The 21268-nt window shown below is 37.1% G+C and overlaps 2 protein-coding genes across 2 annotated transcripts; both read right to left on the minus strand.

Moving 5' to 3' along the window:
- Positions 1–373: 373 nt before the first annotated feature.
- LOC128019835 (general transcription factor IIE subunit 1) lies at positions 374–12596 on the minus strand. Its single transcript, XM_052606113.1, has 5 exons — positions 12468–12596; positions 10646–11275; positions 2981–3182; positions 2268–2506; positions 374–1557 (listed from the first exon to the last, which is right to left on the minus strand). Exons 2-5 carry the CDS (start codon positions 11091–11093, stop codon positions 1097–1099), a joined length of 1350 nt encoding a protein of 449 aa, XP_052462073.1. The 5' UTR covers positions 11094–11275; positions 12468–12596; the 3' UTR covers positions 374–1096.
- A 6498-nt stretch (positions 12597–19094) lies between these two features.
- Positions 19095–21153, minus strand: LOC128020330 (gamma-crystallin S-like). The gene is made up of 3 exons (XM_052607163.1): positions 21069–21153; positions 20065–20307; positions 19095–19424 (listed from the first exon to the last, which is right to left on the minus strand). The coding sequence occupies exons 1-3, from the start codon at positions 21075–21077 to the stop codon at positions 19152–19154; spliced, it is 525 nt and encodes a 174-aa protein (XP_052463123.1). The 5' UTR covers positions 21078–21153; the 3' UTR covers positions 19095–19151.
- Positions 21154–21268: the final 115 nt, after the last annotated feature.

Here is a 21268-nt window from a genome sequence, read left to right on the forward strand (position 1 = left end):
ACACCACCTACATTTAGACAGACCCTCTGCTCTGAGCCACAGATACCAATACTTGACTCCTCAGTGCTTCACCTGTAATGTGACGTGACAGCAGCGCTGCCGGTTTTCTCTCTAGCTGCGCATCAAGGCACCACAAATTTCATCTCCCACATCGCAGCTGCCCCAAAGCACATCCCCGGAGACTCTGTTCCCAATTCAATTACATGAACACACATAAGAGGTCAGTTAAAAAAAAATAAAATAAATTGGCAACAGCTAATGCAAATACAACCCATTTTACTTTATAGAAAAAAAAACTAAAATTATAGTGCCACTAAGACCATTCTGTGAACACAATTATGTGAAATAACAGCAGGATTCTTGTTTATGAAGCTCATCTATTCATATTCATCTTTTATTGAGGTTGCTGTACACACAGATTCATGAATACTCAGGCTGAAGATTTTACATTCAGTTTTTTATTACTGTTAAACATCTAACAAACTGAAAAAAAAAGAAAATCCATTGAGGCAGAGATCAGAGAAGAAAGTGCTCATTTCTGCTGTGAAAGGAAAGCAATCTCACTCTAAACAAACATCTCATCAAAACTCCATTTAATATCATGTCAAGGCAGTCATCCGAGAGAAAAAACTAAACAAAATAAAACTTGTTTGTCTTTCCTTTCAAACTGTAAGTCCTGCTAAATACTGAAGTCTGAGGGGTTTTCTTACAAGTAAAACCATCCCAGAGGTCACTGCAGCAACACTGTTATTTTTTTTGGAAGTCTTTGAATGTGGCAAGACCGCAAACAAACCAGAAAAGTAGCGCTGCGTGTTTGCTAATGTATGATACTCTGGTTTACAACTGTGATACTTTGATATCATTGGCACCAGAGTAGTTAAATATGTGAATATGGCAGACGGGCGAGAAAAAAGGAGAACGGTTAACGGATATACTGTAACAATACATTTCTCAGCTCTGGCATGACACACAACACTGTTTAGGAGTGTGCAAAGAAGACTGATTGAAACTATTTTGTGACAAAAGAAAAAAAAAAACAACGACAGGCAAAAGTGAGAAAGACAAACCGCATGTGATGCAGGCAGACAAGATGAACTCAGAAGTACATGTCCTCGAAGAGGTTCTGGCCCATCTCAATGTACGCCTCTTTCTCCTGAGCGCTCATCTGTTCCACCAGCTCGGGTCTCTGGCTCACTTCCCTGTAAGAGAAGGGTCTTCCCCCTACCATAACCACAGGGTCATCCCCAACCTCCTCAAACTCGTCATCATCATCATCTTCGTCCTCCTCATGTGGTTTTCCTGGCCGCAGGGCTGTAGCATTGTGCAGAGTGTGGGCTGGAGCCTTGGGTGGCGTGTCCTCATCCGATTCACTGGTATCGCTGTCAGAGTCGCTGGCATTAGCTGCTGGAACGGTCGGTCTGGAGACGACAGCACCTCCTGGACCAACTCCACTCCTCTTCTCATGAATGAGGAGAGCCAGCATCACCTCCTCATTCTCATCCGGTGCGGCGCCTTGTCCAGTCATCCCCTCCTGGGTTACTATAGCGTCCTCGCCAGCTGGTGTGTAAAAATTGGAAGAAGAAATAAAATAAAAAACGCCGAATTTAGATGCACATTTCTTAACCATAAATGCGTTACACTTTCTAAATGCAAGTCCTTTCTGAAGCCGTATGACCGCTTTATAGGCAAAGGGCATAATTTAAGTTGCCGTCCATTCAAGTACTTAAATTTACCCACACTTCTACACTTTCAAATCCATAAACTAAAAAATTAACTGTACATTTGGTTTCTTATCCTTCTTCAATAGTGCTGAATATGCCCCCAAAAGAATTAATATATCAGAGGTGAAAGCAAAGTTTATCATTGAATAAGGACTGTAAATTGGTCTATTTCTCATGCAAAACAATTTTATGGCTTTTGAAGACTCTAAACCTGAAATATAGCAAAATAATTATTCATATTACTTTTATTGTACTCTTGTCTTTGTAGGTAGAAAAAAAAGCATGAATAACAATAGCAACTTGGATATTCTGCTTAATATCTCTGTGTTTCAAACTAAATATTGGAGTGACAATAGGGTAACATATGTCTTTCTACCAATCAGTGCCTTCACCCTTATACCTAGTTAGTGCATTCAGACCCATGAGGTGCATGAATAAGTAGCAGCAGGCAAATCATGATATCAAAAAAAAATAAAATAAATAGCATAGCGTTAATATGCAGCCATCAGCACAAAAACTACTTTCAAAATAGTCGATGTGACTCACGTGGCTTCACAGCATCTGTCTCACTGTACGCCCCATGCACTGTGCTTTCTGTCAGCCACACGGGCCTCTCTTTGGGGGCTTTTCCCTCAGTAGTGTGACCAGGCTGAGGCTCCTGGTCTTCCATGCTGATGACCACATCCTGCGAGTAGAGGTCATACGATGAGCCTTTGTTTTTCCATACTTCCCGACCAGGTGCCCCTGCACCAGCTCCTGCTGCGGCTTGGGCGGCCCGCTCCCGACTGAGGGAAACAGCAATGTTAGATTACTAATTTGTTGACAACATATACATGACTTTAATTGGCCATCCTTTAGCTGTTAAAAGTGGGAGGGAAAAATATTTAAAGCAGATGACAATGTTAAGTTTTGCTAATCGGTTCCAAATTAAATTGTCTATTTTATTATAAATGTTGGAAACACTTTAGAATAGGTAACATCTATTAGTTGCTTATTAGCATGCATATTACTAGAATATTAGCCATGTATTAGTGCTAATTAAGAACATATTAATGCCTTATTCTACATCCCTAATCTTATCCAATTCCAAAACCTAACAACTACCTTTCTGACTATTAATAAGCAGCAAATTAAGAATTAACTGAGAGAAATGTCGTAGTTAATAGTTAACGAGTGCTACCCATTCTAAAGTGTTACCCAAATTTTAGTTTTTGACTGAACAGAACTGAACATTAACTGAGCAGGTGAGGGATGCGGACCTCTGTTTTAGGGCTGGGATTTCTGAGGGTTCGGGCTCCAGGAGATCATGGGACAAGTTGATGTCCTCTGTCTCTCGTAGCAATACATAGATGGGCTCGATCTGCTCGTTGAATCGAGCTACCAGAGTGCGGGCATCTTTCTTTGGCACGGCCGATTCATCCTCCTCTACTTCTGTTTGACAGAAAGTACAGCGGAACGTTCCTGCGTTTGAGAAAAGAAGGTCTTAAGCACAGAATATCAAGTGTTGAAACCGTAACATTCTGCTCATCAGCCCTCATTCTCAACCACTTCAACCCACCAACCCCATCCATCCATCTTGTCTGGCACCTCGAAGTCATTCGATTTGAAAGTTAGAGCCTAGAAAAACTTTGTCAGAGGGCTCAATATCTCTGGTCCTATGTTAGCCAGAGGCTATAAATGTTTGGATTTTATGTTCCCTTTTCCCACAGATTTGGTGTCCGTTGCAGAGCTGGAGCCAGTGCCCAATCTGGCACCCCATCCTTTGCTTTTTCTAACACAATAAAATGTTGTGCTGCTTAATATTTTTGTGGAAATCATGATATATTTTTTCGGGTTCCTTTGATGAACAGAACGTTCAAAAGACAAGCACTTTCTTGATTATTATTATTTATTTTTTATTTTTATTTTTTTTTGTAACATTATAAATGTCTTTACTGTAACTTTTGACCAGTTGAATAGAATAATTAATTTTCACTTAAGGCTGTTATAAATCAAAAACTTTTGTTGGTTTTATTATTATTAAAATAAAATGGTTCCCAACCCTGGTCCTGGAGGCACCCCAACACTACACGTTTTGCATGTCTCCATCAAACGCACCTGATTCAGGTCATCAGCTCATTAGTAGAGACTCCAAGACCTGAAATTGGTGTCAGAGAAAGGAGAGATGCAAAATGAGCAGTGTTAGGTGCCTCCAGGGCCAGTGCTGGGAACCACCGATCTAGAAGATAGTGACAAAACCACTGCTGACCATTTAATGTTATTGAAACAGGAAAGAGGAAGAACAGTCACAGACACAAGGACAAACACACACTCAGACCCAGAATTCAGTGGCGGTTCAATTTCAAGCAAAGCTGGTCTGGTTTGCCATCTGCTGCTGAAGTTATTTACAGCCTTCTGACAAGAACACACATAGCAGGGCCCTCTGTACGAGTATGTGATGCACGCCAGCTACTAGCTGAATAAAAAAATACATGCCTTGACATATTGTGCATAGGTGTGTGTACTTCGCATTTAATGGTCAGTAACAGATGGTGCTAATATTTTAGCCTTCCTTTAATAGGAGTCTTTTATATAGAATATAAATCTATTCATGTTCATATTTTGTTATCATGAACACACACCATCTTTTTTTTATGTTGAAATACTCCCATGTGGTTGTGCTGAGTGCATGGTGAAACAGCTTCCGAGTTTCTGGCCTTGAGGGGAATCAAACGAGTAAACGATTCACCGCAATTTCCATTTTAAAAGCTTTGCTGGAAAGTTGACAACAAAATATGTGAAGTCGCTCCTCAAAAACAATCACCTCCAGCTAGGCCCTTTTTCTACAGATGTCTTCTCTGCCAATACAGGAGTGGAGGGCATAAAAGAAAACAATTTGACAAGCACAAAGAAAGAGAGACAGAGAGAGAGGCTTTAAAAAAAACACACACACACACACATTCAGGTAAAGGGAGGATAAAAAAAAAAGTTCTCCGTCACATTTGACACAGCTCCAGAGGAAATATCGACAAGCCCGGAGCACAGAGAGCAATTTTACTGCAACCCTCCTGGTCAGTCAGTCAGTCCGTCTGCCTGCCTGTCCTGTCCTCTCTCTCTCTCTCTCTCTCTCTCACACACACACACACACACGAAAGAAAACCAAAGAAAAACCAAAGACACATTTTCAAACACATGCAAACATCATGTATTGTAGAAGTAAGGGATTCAAAGCAGATGCATTCTTTTAAGTAGCTGTTAAATTCCACTGCACTCTTTTCATTGTTTTTCAATGCAAACATGCACTAAACTGATGTATTTGACCATTCTGCTCACATCTCAAACTACAGCTCTAAAAATGCAGATCTAAAGTAAATGCTCATTTGCGTTACAGAAGTAACAAGATGCACCTCAGTGATCAAATATTTACATTAAAAAATAAAAACCTATGTGAACCAACTCTAAAGTGACAAAAAATAAAAAAGGTTCACTAGCACAGAAAGGTAACCTTACACTTAACTGAGGGAGACAAAAGCAGGCACTGACCTACAGGACGTTATGGTAACAAATACATGTTTTACCATTTTATTTTATTATTATTATTTATTTACACACCAAATAATAATTCTGTAGATATATCAATTCCAAAGCCCTGACCAATTAGCAATATGTCACATGCACACACTCTGGTTGTCATTGTGTTTTTAGTCAAAATGTGCATTGGGTCGGTGCGTACACATTGTTGCAATGATCTAATGGAACATGGCATGGTGCTGTTAGCGTGTAGGCTTCTGTCGGAGAAGAACGGCCTTTGTGTTTATAGTTTTTGTATTATCTATGAGATATGAATAGGTCCGGTTTAAATTGCATAGCTCTCACTACAGTGATTCAGAGCTCTTTTGAAAACAGAATGGTGCTTTGTTCCGTAGTCTACGCCAAAGAACAAAAGGACTTTTGTGATCAGCCATTTAAAGATGAATCCAGCATCATTTCAGCATTTGAGAGAGGAGGAGGTTTTTTCATGAGGGGGTCTGAGCAACTGTGACAAATGCACCACTGATTGCAACTGGAGCAGAGCTAATGCAATAATAATTACAATACAAATGCAGTTAAAAAGTTTAACTGTTCTGCATTGAGCGACTGTATATAGATGAATTCAAATAACTGTTCTGGATTCAATACAAGTTAAGCTATAGACAGCATTTAAATCTCTATACAAAAAGGATTGGTTTCCAGGACAGAACATCTGAAATTGAACAATTCGCACTGGATTAGCAAAGTCTGTAGTAAATACCCACATCTAGTAAATTTATGGGAAGCCTCTGGAAATTACTGACCAATTAAAAAAGTTTAGTATGAAGGGTGCAGTCTATATTGTACTACTGTTCAAAAGTTTAGAGTTTAGACTTCTTGAGTAAGATTTATTTCTGAAAGAAGTCACTTATGCTCACAGAGGTGGAATTTATTATAAATAAAGTAAAAACTGTAATATTTGTTAAATATAATTACAATACAACTGCTTTCTATATTATTATTACATTTTAAAGCATAATTTGTTTCCGTGATGGCAAAGCTGATTTTTTAGCATCATTACTCAAGTCTTCAGTGTCTGTTGATCCTTCAGAAATCATTTTAATATGCTGATTTGGTGTTCAAGAAACATTTCTTGAGCAGCAAATGTTGAAAGCAATTGTGTTGCTTAATATTCTTGTGGATTTCATTATACATTTTCAGGATTTTTGATGAATAGATAGCTTAAAAAAAGCAATTATTTGAAATAGAAATATCACTTTATCAATTTAATGAAGGAAGCAATTTCTTGTACAAAAACATGTACAATCATGTGTATAAACAAAACTACAATAAAATTGGTGACATTAGCAAGCCAGTAATCCTATATATTGCACTCTTGAATCAAAAACATAGACAACTGGTTCGCATGTCAAACATGTTTTGTTAGCAAATATATATATATATATATATATATATATTAGGGGTGTAACGATACGCGTATTCGTATTGAACCGTTCGGTACGACGCTTTCGGTTCGGTACGCGGTACGCATTATGTATACCGAACGGTTCGTTGGAGTATTTAATTATATTTGAAAAAAAAAAAAAAAAAAGAGAGAGAGAAATATAATGATATGCGTTCAACAAGGTAGCCCAATAACCCAAACAACGTAACAGGCAACGCCCCTGACACTCCCGAAGAAGAAAAAAACACCATCTTATATGTTTATGTTAGGCTACTCAGCAGGCGCTCGCTCACTCAGTACGCGCTGAAGGCTCGTTGCAAAATAGCCAATGCGTTTAACAGACTAGAAATGAGAAGATCCTCCAATAACCAACAGGTCTGGTGTTTGGGTGCACTTTGGATTCCCTTTAAGCTATAATGGTGATGGCAAGAGAGTGGTGGATAAAAAAACAACGGTATGTCGCATCTGCAACATGACAGGGTACACCAGCGGGAATACAAAAAAAAAAAAAAAACACCAGCGGGAATATCTGGGATATATGCGTCAGTACTATCTGGGAAAAGACGAAAAAAAAGGAGAAACATGCACGCAGCAAACTATCCCTGCAGCATTTAGACACTATAGCTTACAGGGAATCCAACCCAAACACCAGACCTGTTGGTTATTTTAGGATCTTATATTTCTGGTCTGTTAAATGCATTAGACATTTTGCAACGAGCCTTCAGCGCGTGCTGAGTGAGCGAGCGCCTTAGGGGCCGTTCACATATCGTGCCTAAAAACGCATGGAAAACGCTAAGCGCGTCTTTCTCCTCCTTTCCAAAGCGCTCGGGCAGAAGCGCTCATGAGGCGTCTGTCTTTGCTAAGCAACAATGACATGCTCTCTCCATGAGACGCGGAAATTTCAGCGAAGGATAAATGGATTTGCAGCTCTAAAAATCGCTTGCAGTAGCTCTGCTACTAAATTTATTTCAAAATTGCAATCCATATACAACTATGATCAGCTGATCCTTCATCTTGGCTGAGCTCTCAACGTTGTTACGGGAAAGGATGAAGCTGATTGGTTGGTTCTTGTCACATGACCCGCGGTGCGCTTGCGGCATTCTGAAAAGTTGAGATGTTTTTACATTTTGCTGTATCTAAAACGTTTCGAACCGAACCGAACCGTGACATCAGTGTATCGTATCGAACCGAACCGTGAATTTTGTGAACCGTTACACCCCTAATATATATATATATAGGTTAGTTACAGACTTTGCTATATGCGACTTAAATTTTTCAAAACTGAGATTTAAATCATCTGCAACCTCAATAAATAAGCTTTTTGTTTATGTATGGCTTGTAAGGATACTGAGACAACTGCTTTAAAGTGGTCCAAATGAAGTTCTCATCAATGCATATTAGTTTAAAATAAACAAGTTTTGATATTTACAGTAGAACATTTCCAAAATATCTTCATGGAACATGATCGTTACTTAATATCCTAATGATTTTTGACGTAAAAGAAAAAAATGATAATTTTGACCCATTCGATGTTTTTTGGCTATTTCTACAAATATACCTCAGCGACTGCTTTTGTGGTCCAGGCCAGGGTCACATATGCACACTTGCGACTCAGAATGAAGGAAGACTAGAAACAGATGAGACATGAGGCAGCATGAAGGCATGCCAAGATAGGATCAGCAAGTGACTTATTACTGTGCAAGCCTGAACGGTCCGTTCTCCTTATCTCCCCTAACACCTCACCAATCAAACACATTTTCATAAATCTATTTTTTTTCCCCTTCTTTTGCTCAACGAAGGGGGACCTGGATGTGCTTGACCAATCAGATCAATACACTCTCCTGTTCTAAGACACAACTAAGCCACCTAAGCACAAAAAGCAGCGCAGGGTTAAAACAGCCAATAGCAAAACATCCACATTTGAGCCCACTCGAAGGAAACTAATGTTTCTAAAATCCTTTCTGGGATAATAGTCCCAGAGAGAACATGGGAAATAAGTATGTGTTTAATGGCAGGGTCTACACAGGGTTAGGTGCTTTATCGTTGGCTCTTCCGTTCTTCTGCTCCATCCTTGCCAATCCTCCTGATGTGTATCCTAGCAACAGCTTTACCTCCCTGTCTTCCAGTTTGCTTTCAGCAGAGGTGAGGGGGAACACGTGCCACCTGGTCTTTACCTGCCTTTATTTTCCTCAAACACTCATCACACACCTCTGACACCGCTCTTAGACCTCTAACACTCTCGCTATTATTCCTGTTCCTCTTATGTGTCCATCACTCTCTTAAACGTATATTCATAAAACAGCATGTAAAAAGTAACCAACTACTTCTGGCAAGATTCTGAAGTGTGCATCTAATGATAATGGATTATTTTAATATCCCATGAGGCCATGGGAGAGGATATGACAACAATGAATGTAGTAGTTAGTTACTTTCCAAATAGACACATTTATATGATAAAGAAGACAACGGTTGCAACTAGTCACATTCGCTTGACAACTTCAGATACCAGAAAAACACTATCCCCAAAACACCGTATAAATAGAGCAACTCAACACACGTTGGTAAGGCATAACTAGAGGTTTTAAAAAACAACTGACCATTTTACAACTCATTACACAAACTTTATGAATGAAGAATCGCTTTAATAAAAATATGAGCTGTGCGTTTCTGCTAAAGCCCTTTGTTTTCTTGTCTGCCAGGCTTTTATTGTAAGTCCATTACTGCGATCATTTCCTGTTCGTTTATACTGAGGTTTGAAAATAACCCAGACTATTCCTTTAACTGATGAAACTACATTAATGTCTTTCATCAGGCCTATATATTTCGTCGGCTCCCTACAAACACTGTTCAAATCTCTTTTCATAGCTTTTAAAGGTCTTATGAATGTACTTCAATATGTGTTTGAAGAGAATTAAGGCAAGTCCCAATGCATTAGTGTTATTCAGCATTCAAACTCTCATATGACTTCTCATATATTTTCCTTCTGAACGCAGACACAGGTTAGATCAATTATACATGATTCAGGAGTACTGGAATGGGCTCAAACACACACACACACACACACACACACACACACACACACACTATGCAGACTTTAGGTTTAGCTGGGATCAGTCCATAATAAAAGCTTAAACAGGGACATCCAGTAGTGTGCAAAGCTCTGAAACCATTATAACACAAGTCACGTCAAGAACTGCACTTGTGTGTGTGTGTCTGTGTACTTTAAGCACACAAATCAGCAGCTATTGAAGTCAGAAGTGTAACACAGTAGGCACAGAAGCAAAGATGATGATGATGATGTCAATGTGGTGTGCTAATCCCTACAGCCACCTCTACGAGATCACAGCCTGTTTATTTTTAAACCTTTTCAAATAAAGATTCCTTTCCACTACTGTCTGTGATTACAGTCTGCAAACTGATGCAATTCAGCAACAGTTTCCAAGTGAGGTTCATTCAAGTGTGTTGAAAACATTGCAACTTTTGTCATCTGCTGCCATCATGTGTCTGAATCCAGCTCTGCCAAATAAATCACTCACTTAGGAAGATTACAACACACCCACCAAAAGTTGGCTGAACATGGTTGAAAAAGGTATTCTTAGACAGAACATTAAACAGAATTTGTTTTAAACATGATACATGTCTTTACTGGCATCTGTGATTAATTTAATTCATCCTTGTGGGATAAAAGCATTAATTTATAAAAATAAATAAATAAAGAAATCTAACAAACATTAAACATTAGTAGCTGTATTATGCACATAATAACACAGTTCTGCCCACTAATACTCATACGGTATAGAAGAAACTCTAACAGAAGATTCATTACTAATGCCGCATGAAATTACCATCATAACGAAACCCTTAGATTTATTTTAATATAACATTTGTGAAGGAGAACTTCATCTTGATCATGTTTTCATAACATTCAGACAAACAGTTTAAAAGGATCATCTCCCACTTTCATACTCACCAGTCATGGGGTCAAACAGCTGGTTGGCCTCAAGGTCAGTGAACGTGTTCATGCAGCAGGGGCAGCGGAAGGAAGCTCTGTTAGTTGAGTCCCGTTCGTCCGTCTCAATGCGTCTGCGCATGTGGTCCAGCTTGTACTTCACCACATTAACCAGCAGCAGGTAGTTAATGAAATAGTAATTGTGTCGTGTCGTCTTGCCGTCGGGTGCAGTCTCCACACGCATCCGGCATTTGACAAACTTGTCAGCCTTGAGCGTGTTCAAAACCGAACGTAGCTGCTTGCGGTCGAACTTGAGCAGCTCCAGCATGTCCTCTTCACGTACGCAGGGGTTCCGGATCAGCACATCTAGAGCGAGGGCATGCTCGATGCCATAGAAACCTCGCACAACCTGCTTCGCCAGCCGTTTCAGAGAGGCAGGGACCTCTGTGAGCAGCTCTGGTTCAGTCATGATGAAGGGGAGGGAAGGAGTAGAACTAAACAGAGGAAGAGAGCAAAAGCAGGAGGTGGAAGTATTTTCAAAAGCAAGAACGATACGTTTTTAGGATAAGCAGGAGTGGAATGTAAGAAGGATCAGCTCGCTTGGTATTCAAGAGGATGATCAGGATGACTTTGGGACTGTAGGACAGAGGTCTGTGAAGCATGGAAGAACAGAAAAAGAGATCGGTTACACATATGATCCAATAACTGTCTATATGTGCATCCAGTTAATTTTTTTTTTCTTTGAGTAAAAGGTAGCAAAAAAACACCTTACAAATTTTAACTTATCCTGCTATAAACATAATAAATAGCTATTTGTAGCTAAATATATGTCAGAAAAAAAATATTTTACACAGAATAAAAACATAAAATAAATAAAAACTTCAAGACATCTAGAAATTTTTGTAGGCTGAATTTGTGTGTGTGTGTGTGTGTGTGTGTGTGTGTGTGTGTGTGTGTGTGTGTGTGCGCGCGCAATATATTACGGATTTATTCATTATTATTTTTATTTTTCAATAATAACTCCTTGTACATGACATTCCCAAGACTATATCAAGTCCTTCTCACAACTTCATTAAATGATCGATCTATGTCAGGGGTGTCAAACTCAATTCCTGGAGGGCAGGAGCACAGTGCAGAGTTTAGATTCAACTAATAAAGTCCTTCGGGCTTATTTGAAGACTACCAGGTATGTGTGCGGATACAAAGCTCTGCAGGGCTCCAGTAATTGAGTTTGATCTATGTTAACCAGCTAGATAATGTTACTTTAAAGCAATTCAAATGAACACAACAATAACGTTCAATTTTTTACAGAAAGGCTGTCTGGAAGGTTTGTTGCTGGTCCAACATAACATACTGGACCATGATGATCCTCTGACCAACCATAAAGAAAGATAAGAACCATAAATGACCAATAAGAAAGCATAAAAAATATCATAAGGTGATTTTAACGTCACCAGCAGTTATTCATATTAACGGACAGCTTAACAAATGTGAGGGGGGTCTTTTTAGGAGTCATGTGTTAACCCAGTTTCAATCACTGTAAATGAAGAAAGAAGATAAACTTCTTAGTAGTATTTATTAGTCATATTTATTCATATATTTAAGTTAAAAAAAAATGTCATTGACTCCAGCTACAAACGCATAATTTATGGATTAACGTTAACGTAACATGAACCAAAACAATGGGACAGTACAGCTGATTACCCAATCAAGATTCATTAATCCCATTGGGGAGTTTAATATTACTCTCGAAATTAAGTATACTGAAAGATACAGTTAGAGTAATACCTTCATCAAAATAAACAACACAAAAGCATGAATGATAGAAAAAAGTGGCTCAAACCTTTAATTCTCCTCCTGTTTAGATCTGAACAGGTTTCCTAGTTCAGCACGTTCAGCATCATGCTAACGTTCTTCTTCTCCTTAAACGTTTTTGACGGTTGGCAAACCAGTTAATAGGTGCATTACCGCCACCTGCTGGATATTATATGATCTTCATTTTAGAAGCATAGAGATTGATTAGAAGCATAGACAGTAAAAGAAATGGACACAATAGAATTGCTAATCAAAGGTATCTCAGACATCATTCTAAATTCAACAGATAATGAACAATCTTTGCAGTTAGACTGCTTTCAAACAGAATTGGATGAAATTTATAAGGAAAAAGCTAAAGGGGCATTCATACGATCAAGACTAAAATGGTTTGAAGAAGGAGAGAAAAACAGCAAATATTTTTTTGGCATTGAAAAAAGAAATATGGAAAGAAGTTCGTTAACTAAACTAAAAGTAGGAAGTTCCATAACAGAAGATTATAATACTATATCCAAGTTTGTGTCCGTATATTATGCTAATCTTCACAAGATGGACATATGTACTGAGTCATCTGTTATTTTTAATTCACTTGTAGATGTCAAGAAAGCAAGCACCACCTTCAGAGAGGAATGTGATGAATTTTTATCTATCGAGGAAATAAAATGGGGAATAAAACATCTTAAACTCAACAAATCACCTGGAAATGATGGCCTTACAGGTGAATTTTACCAAGCATTTTTTGAAGAAACATCCAAATTTCTTTTGGCAGTATATAACGAAGCCTTGAGTAATGAAGAATTACCTCACTCAATGAAGCAAGGCCTAATAACGTTAGTCCCAAAACCTAATAAAGACACTCTATTGATTGATAATTGGCGTGGTATTACATTGTTAAACAATAATTACAAAATATTGGCGTCGGTACTAGCCAAACGATTAAAATATGGAATAAACGACATTATACACGAATCTCAAAGTGGCTTCATGCCTGGACGTCACATCTCTAATAATATTAGATTAGTTTTGGACTTGGTAAATTACAGTCACCTGCTCTCTGGAGACCCTATTATTCTTTTTCTTGATTTTCAGAAGGCATTCGACACGATTAGTCATAAATTCATATTAGACACCTTATCTTTCTTAAATTTTGGCAATTTCTTCATTAAAGCAATTAAAACACTTTATAAAAATAACAATAGCTCAGTTAAACTCATGTATGGAACATCTCAGAGATTTAATGTAGAAAAAGGGGTACGCCAAGGATGCCCAGCCTCCCCTTATATCTTCTTGCTTGTTGCCCAAATATTGAATTACTTGATATTACAAACTCCTTTTAAGGGAATTGGAGTACTTGACAAAGAAATCAAAATCTCACAACTTGCAGACGATACTACTTTATTTTTGCAAAATATCGAACAAGTACCCCTAGCTTTAGCTACAATATCTAAGTTCTCAAAAGTATCAGGATTAAAACTAAACGTTAAAAAATGTGACATTTTGCCCCTAAAAAACAGCAGCCATTCTGAAATATGTAATATCCCGCTCAAAAACACTATAACTTATCTTGGTATTAAAATATCGAGAAATCGTAGAGAAACTCTGGACCTAAATATGCTCCCGGTGACTCAGACCATCAAAACCAAATTTAATTGTTGGTCTGCCAGAGATCTATCCATATATGGCAGAGTTCTGTTAAGTAAGGCAGAAGGAATGTCAAGAGCAGCTTATATTTTCTCATCTCTAAATGTTCCAAAATCCACTTGTTCCCAATTAGATAAAATTCTCTTCAAATTTATATGGAAGAATAAGCCTGACAAGGTTAAAAGGTCTGTTCTTTCAAACCCTCTGGCTGAAGGTGGTCTGAATGTACTGACATTTACTTCATTTAACCAAATTATAAAAATCAACTGGATTAAAAGATTCCTCAAGTGTCCAAACAGTATGTGGAATATTATTCCAAACAGCTTATTTGAAACTATTGGTGGTCTTAACTTTCTATTGATATGTCCTTTTTCGGTAGGAAAACTCCCTGTGAAATTAAGCAATTTTCATAAACAAACCTTGTTATGTTGGAATCTTATCTTTAAACACAATTTCTCCCCTCACAACTGTATTCTGTGGAACAACGCATATATACTACACAAAAACAAAACACTCTTTCTGAATAATTGGTTTATAAGTAATCTGTATACAGTAAACAATCTGCTAAATACAAAAAATGATTTTTATTCTTGTGAGCACTTCATGGAAAAATATGGTATTGATACATCTCAAGAAGAATTCGAAATGGTGATTAAATCTATTCCTGTTAGTATTGTTTCTTTAGCGCAGAGCATACAGACAGATACTTCTCTATCTGTAACAGTCGATTCTCCTACTATTTCTGGCATTCCACTCACAGATAAGAGATGTAACAATACTTTTATTAGAAACATACTTGATCCTGCCAGTACTCCTATATGTAAACACCGATGGACGTTACTGGACAAGAAATTATGGAACATGATCTTCCTGCTACCTCACCAGTATATTATTGTAAATAAAATCAAAGAAGTTTTATTCAAAATTGTTCACAGATATTACCCTTCAAAAGCAAACATCTGTACTTTTTTTCCAACTGTGTGTAACTTTTGTACATTCTGTGGCTGTGAAGGAGAAACCATTGAGCATGTTTTTGTTGATTGTCCCATTGTAGCTTCCTTTTGGTCCCAATTACAAAGATGTATTTCCCAAAAGATAAAAAAGAATATTTCTCTAAGTAAATTTGAAATACTTCTTATAGTCACTGAGCCAAATTTATTAGCCAATGAAAAATATGTAATTAACTTAATTATTATTTTAGCTAAATATTATCTGCACAAAATGATTTGGCAAAGAAGCAAACCCTCCTTTTACAATTTCAGAATTACAGACCTTAAAAAATATTGGAACAGCATTGAAAATTAAAAAAAAGAACAACAAATTAAACAAAACAATCAAATTATTTCATTATTTTAACTTTAATGCAGACCCCTAAGTGTTTTTCAATTATGTATCTATGTGTTTTTTATTTATTTATTTTTTTTTTTTTTCTATTTTATTTCAGATCTTTTCCTGTCTCTTATTTTGTTCTTGTTAAGATCAGATTTATGAAGCTGTATATTGATTCAACTTGGTTTACGTTTTAAAATTGTATTTTGACAAAATGTTAATAAAAAAAAAAAAAAAAAAAAAAAGAAAAAAAGAAATGGACACAGCGACCCCATTGGAACTCAATTGAGACAAATGAAGCCCAGTTTTAGCGTTTTTTAGCACTTCCGTTTCTGACGCGCAGACTCAAACGAAGCTTGACGACGTCAGCAACCTGTCTGACAGATGTAAATCTTCTAAGTGGCTGTGCGTGAAAACTGCCATCGTTAATCTTGCAGAGACGGCGAGCTTGAGCGGGGAGTTCTTTGTCGTGAGTGAGCAGGAGTAAGTATTCTGATTAATTATTTTGTATAGTATTTTAAAATGTAACGCCAGTACGCCATATTATGTTAATTGCCTGCGAGCTTCTCCTCCTGTCTGTACGGTAATGCGACAGAGAGCCGAGTGGTTATGACGCAATCGTTAGCCTATTTTTTACAAAAACTGTTTATATGGGGCCATAATGTAACATAGAAGGTAATGGAGCCCTTTATACATTGTCGTGTATCTTTAGAAATAAATAATGGACAAACAGAGTCTTTAAACGCCTCAGATGTAAAGTTATTCGCTGTCAAAGTGACGCCAAAATGAATGGGAGTCAATGGGAATGCTAACGCAAGTGAAGTTCTGCTAAAAGATGGCGGCACCCACCCGACTTCAACTTCCGGTCGAGTTCCTTGCCCCTTGAATTAGAAGCAGGGCTTCATCTTCTTCGTGGCGTTTAATGACGGATGGTATACTTTTAGGTGCATTACCGCCACCTATCGATTAGGACCATAATCTTCACGAAATAACCTTTTTATACAGTCTATGTAAATAACCCAGATAAATCACGCTATATAACACTGTAGAAACTCTACTGAAAGGAATTATTTATTTATTTTTTTCTGTTTATAGGCCTAACAATTCTATCTCAGTAGAAGGGATTTTGATTGTTGAGGACAAATTAAATTTATTCCAGCATCTTCTCTTAAATGGGTGGCATTGTGCAATGATTATTGAGTGTCGCTTGGTCTCTTCCACACAAATATTTATTAACAAACAAAATAAAATAAGTCACATTTAAAATATTACATGGATGCTACCTTGTAATAGTGTACTTAATAAGTATAGGCACAATATTGAAAAAAAGGGTACTTTCTGTGATATCGAAGAGACCATTTTATGAACAATAATAACACTTTTAATATTATTTTCTTTTATTATTACTCTAACCTTTGGAGTCAATGTATTGTTAATCTTTTTATTATATCTTTTTTATTATTCATAAATGTAAATTTTTAGGTAAGAACCCAGTTATGTCAACTTTAATTCGTATGTTTTATCTTTGATAGGGATAACATTTTTTTTTTTAAGAAAATCATTCAAAAGTCAAAAACTGCTTTCAGTGTTTAACCTTGTATAGTACTGTATATAAAATGTATTATTCATACAGATATATGCAAATCTTGCCAGCAAATCTTTGTCCAGCCCTGTCTTTCATCACTAAAATGTGATGTCAGAACATCTGCAATATGTTTCTTGGCCATCTATAGATGCTGTGTTCATCAGAAGTGGTCATTATAATCTCATTGGTGTGGATGTCAGGAAGGAGCAGGAGGTGGAGGCAACTCTGAGCAGAGCTGGACTGCAGTGGAATTCTGTATATAAGTATTATGTAGAGACAGCCAGTTATTATCATAAAATACACCGGACACTGTAACCCAGTCAGGTCAGATATGAATCTGAATATGTTTATATATACCTATATAACTTGAACATCGATTGTTCAAAACCTCTGTGATGCTTTCTACTTGAGACCCTCATCATCAGGTTTCTGCTGGGAGACAAAGAATTTACATCCACCCCCAGTACCCAGGTTCAAATCCACTCACTTATTTGTATGTGAAAATAATGTGTTATGAAAATGTGCCACCTCTCATTTATCAAAATCACAGTCTTGGCTTCTATTTTCAGGTATTCTCACTCAGCCCATGCAATAAATGAGAAGTTAGTTGGTCGGTGGAGTTTGGCTTCAGGCTGATGGAGTACCAGGAGTTACTGTAATAAATCTGAACACTGGGAGCTGTGTGGAGATCCAGCTGGATGCCGCAAGTTACTCTGCTCATGGACTCCAGTAGTAGTTAATAGTTTATCATAAAATGGAAAATGTTGGCTCTAAAATCTCATTGGATAGGCATAATAAAACAGATATTTCTGACTCTAAATTCTGATGTTCACTGCCATTGTACAATATGCATTTGTAATGATGCAGAAAGTTACAGTTACAGCTACAGTTAATTTAACTATATGCGATTCTGGACCACAAAACCAGTCTTAATTTTCAGTTTTTCAAAATTGAGATTTAACCATCATCTGAAAGGTGAATAAATAAGTGTTCCATTGATGTATGGTTTGTTAGGATAAGACAATATTTGGCCGAAATACAACTATTTGAAAACCTAGAATCTGAAGTTGTCCAAATGAAGTCCTTAGCAATGCATAATTACTAATCAAAAATTAAGTTTTGATATATTTACAGTAGGACATTTACAAAATATCTTCATGGAACATGATCTTTACTTAACATCCTTATAATTTTTTGGCATAAAAGAAAAATCTATAATTTTGACCCATACAATGCTTTTTTTTTTTTTTTTTTTGGTTATTGCTACAAATATACCTCCGCAACTTAAGACTTGGTTTGTGGTCCAGGATCACATTTTAGAGGGATCATTCTAAATTTGGATGGCTCCATTTTTATCATTCATTGACAGGAAAAAATCTGCTCTCAAAGTGATCCCAGAAGTGTTGTCCTCTCTTTTTTGTTATTTTTATATTTGGGGTGTATTCCCTTTGAGAATTTTTTTTTAAAAACATTATGGTCATAGTTATCGTTCTTGGTATGAACAGAACTTAAGACTTATGCACATTTTTACTTGATGAAGGAATGGTTTGAAGTACTGAATGGTCTCTTTTATTATTGCTGTTAGCCATGAACAACCTGAAAATATCAGGGAATTTTAAATGTGTGATTTCGAGAACTGGGAAAGACATGGAAATTAATAAAATGAAGTAATGGTAATTAATATTGAATGTAATTTGTTTAGCAACACTCAGCTTGAAAATATTTTATTGGCAAGAAATCGCTAACAGCTATGATTGTAAAAAATTATATTGAAAATTCTTATAAAGTTAATCGTGAATGACTGGAAAAGTCATTGGTTGAAAGATGTGGGACCACAGTTTATAAAAACAATGATCTACCTAAATAAATAGTGTATTGTTGTAATTTTTGCTGCTAATTAATTTCAAATACATTTTCAGCAATGCCCAGTAATGTAACACTTTAAATTGATTTGTCTTTATCTATTTATTTTTCTAAATTGGAACTCGCTTCAATCTCTACCCTGTAACTGTAGATCTAAGACCTGCTTTGCTATTGATATCAGTCTAAATAAACACTACAAACAAGCAACACATGTGCTGTTGAGTGGATCTCCAGCGAACTTTATTTCAGCCGGAACTTCAGTGAGTCACAGGCAAGAAGTATTGTGACACAGGGACATCACTCAGTAAAGCGCCTGAAAGACTGCACGGTGGGACAGACCGCACCCCAGTCCACTGGTTTGCGGTAGTTGCCCTTCTCCAGGAAGTACTGGTGGCCACGGTAGTTGGGATGCTCGTAGAAGATCCAGTAGCCATCCAGAACTTTGCAGGAATGGACCTCTCTCAGACGGAACCTCTCCAGCACAGATGGACAGTCTTCGATGGACTCTATAGCCTGGCCTGTGAAGTCGGGCTTGTCGTACAACTGAACCTTGTACTGCATTCCACTTGTCTGCATGGGTTGGGTCCATTTGGGTTGGGGAAGGGAAAAGGGGAAGAAATATTTGTGCATGAATGTTGGAGTTTGGATAAATGGGACAAAATGACAAAAAGACGACATGGAATAAGATGGTACTATTATGGTGGAAGTCAATTAACAATAGGCTGTAATACTTGAAGACCTTCATAAAGATAATTTGTAAATTAATGTACATTTTTATCTTGTTTGACTACTTTAAACTTAAAATATTTGGCCCATTTTAAATATATACTTTAAATTATAGTATTCAAGGCAGAAAATGGTCTGATATTTTATGAATTTAACACATTTTTAAATGTTTGCTTACATTACACATAAGTGTGGTCTTTAAACAAGACTGAATCAAATACTGCAGACCATATGGACACTGTTTTATTGGCAAAGGCCTTGTGGCCTACTTAGGTTAACTGGTTAGAAAAGGTCTGCACTACTCATATTGTCCTAGGCTTTTATTAAGTTTTAACCCAGTAAATTGAATTCAGTTTTGGCACAGCATTGTGAAACAGCTTGGTCATTATGCCTGGTCTAAAAACATAGCAAATTAAATTTGTTCTGCTCTATACCCTGTTAAAGTCTTAGAAAAAAGCTCATTAATGCACAATGTTGAACTTACGAAGCGGATGAGCTTGCAGGAACTGAGACAGTCATTGAGGCCCATCCAGCCCTGGTATTCAGGATACTCTCCCCTGGTTAGCAGATAGCGGTTACCTGTGTAATTGGGCCGCTCGTAAACCACCCAGGCACCACTTTCCACACGAATAGAATTGCAGCTGCTCAGGTAGGTATGGAAGTCAGAGCAGTCACTGTCACATTCATAACGGTGGCCCTGGAAGTTTTTGTCCTCAAAAAACACAATCTGAAACACATCAAGATAATGTTGAAGAGCATTGGTATACTTGAATGACAACATCTTTTAAAAATGCTTAAACAATATTTTTGGCCATGTTCATGCTCATTTGGGCTGGTTGGCCAGCAAGCAATGTACATTTTATCTTGTCTGACCAATGTGAGTTTGACATTAATTGGCATCCACTGATTTGCTATGAACAATTCTCAAGATATATTAAAATATAGTATTGATCAGCTGGTCTACCTGCAACATTAATAAGTTTAACAATCTACCAGTGATATTAGCAAGTTTGTTATGCCAGCAACCAACCAATATTGCACATCTAAACTCACAGATGACCATCTTGGGTCCGAAACAGTCTGATCTGTGATTAAAAACGTAGTTTCATAAACTAGTCTAATCCAACTCAGTCCTACAGTACTGATCTGAATGCAGGCAAAGACATTTAGAAAATAGTTTTAAAAATCAGTGTCCTCATTTAGGCATTTCATGAAAGCATACAAAAAAAAATCTACACATTTGAATATTTGATAATGTCATGAAGTATCAAAAAATATAGCAGCACTATTTGCTAGGTAGCTTTTTCACATTTCCCAAATCCCCCTAACACATCCATACATGCGCACTGGCAAACTAATTTGCTGAACTAAACACATAGATGCTACACAATAATCTGCCATTAAAGTTAAGAAACTTTTATTATACATATGTATTTTTTGTTTTGTAATTAAGTTTTCTCTTTTTCTGTAAAGTGATTTCCTACTTACCCTGCCCATCTTGAATACTATTTTCGGTCTTGACTGGCGAGGAGGTCTAAGTATCTAGAGTGAATGTTTATGGGGCTGTTTAAATATGCAGCTCCCAATGTCAAAATGACGAGGAGGGGAGGACCAGATATTCACTTTGTCATGAAAATGAGATCCAAAAATCGAGTCAGTGATTCTAGCACCATTCAGTTTATTTTTCG

The sequence above is a fragment of the Carassius gibelio genome, chromosome A9 (assembly GCF_023724105.1).
Source record: "Carassius gibelio isolate Cgi1373 ecotype wild population from Czech Republic chromosome A9, carGib1.2-hapl.c, whole genome shotgun sequence".
In the NCBI taxonomy this organism is placed as follows: Eukaryota; Metazoa; Chordata; class Actinopteri; order Cypriniformes; family Cyprinidae; genus Carassius; species Carassius gibelio.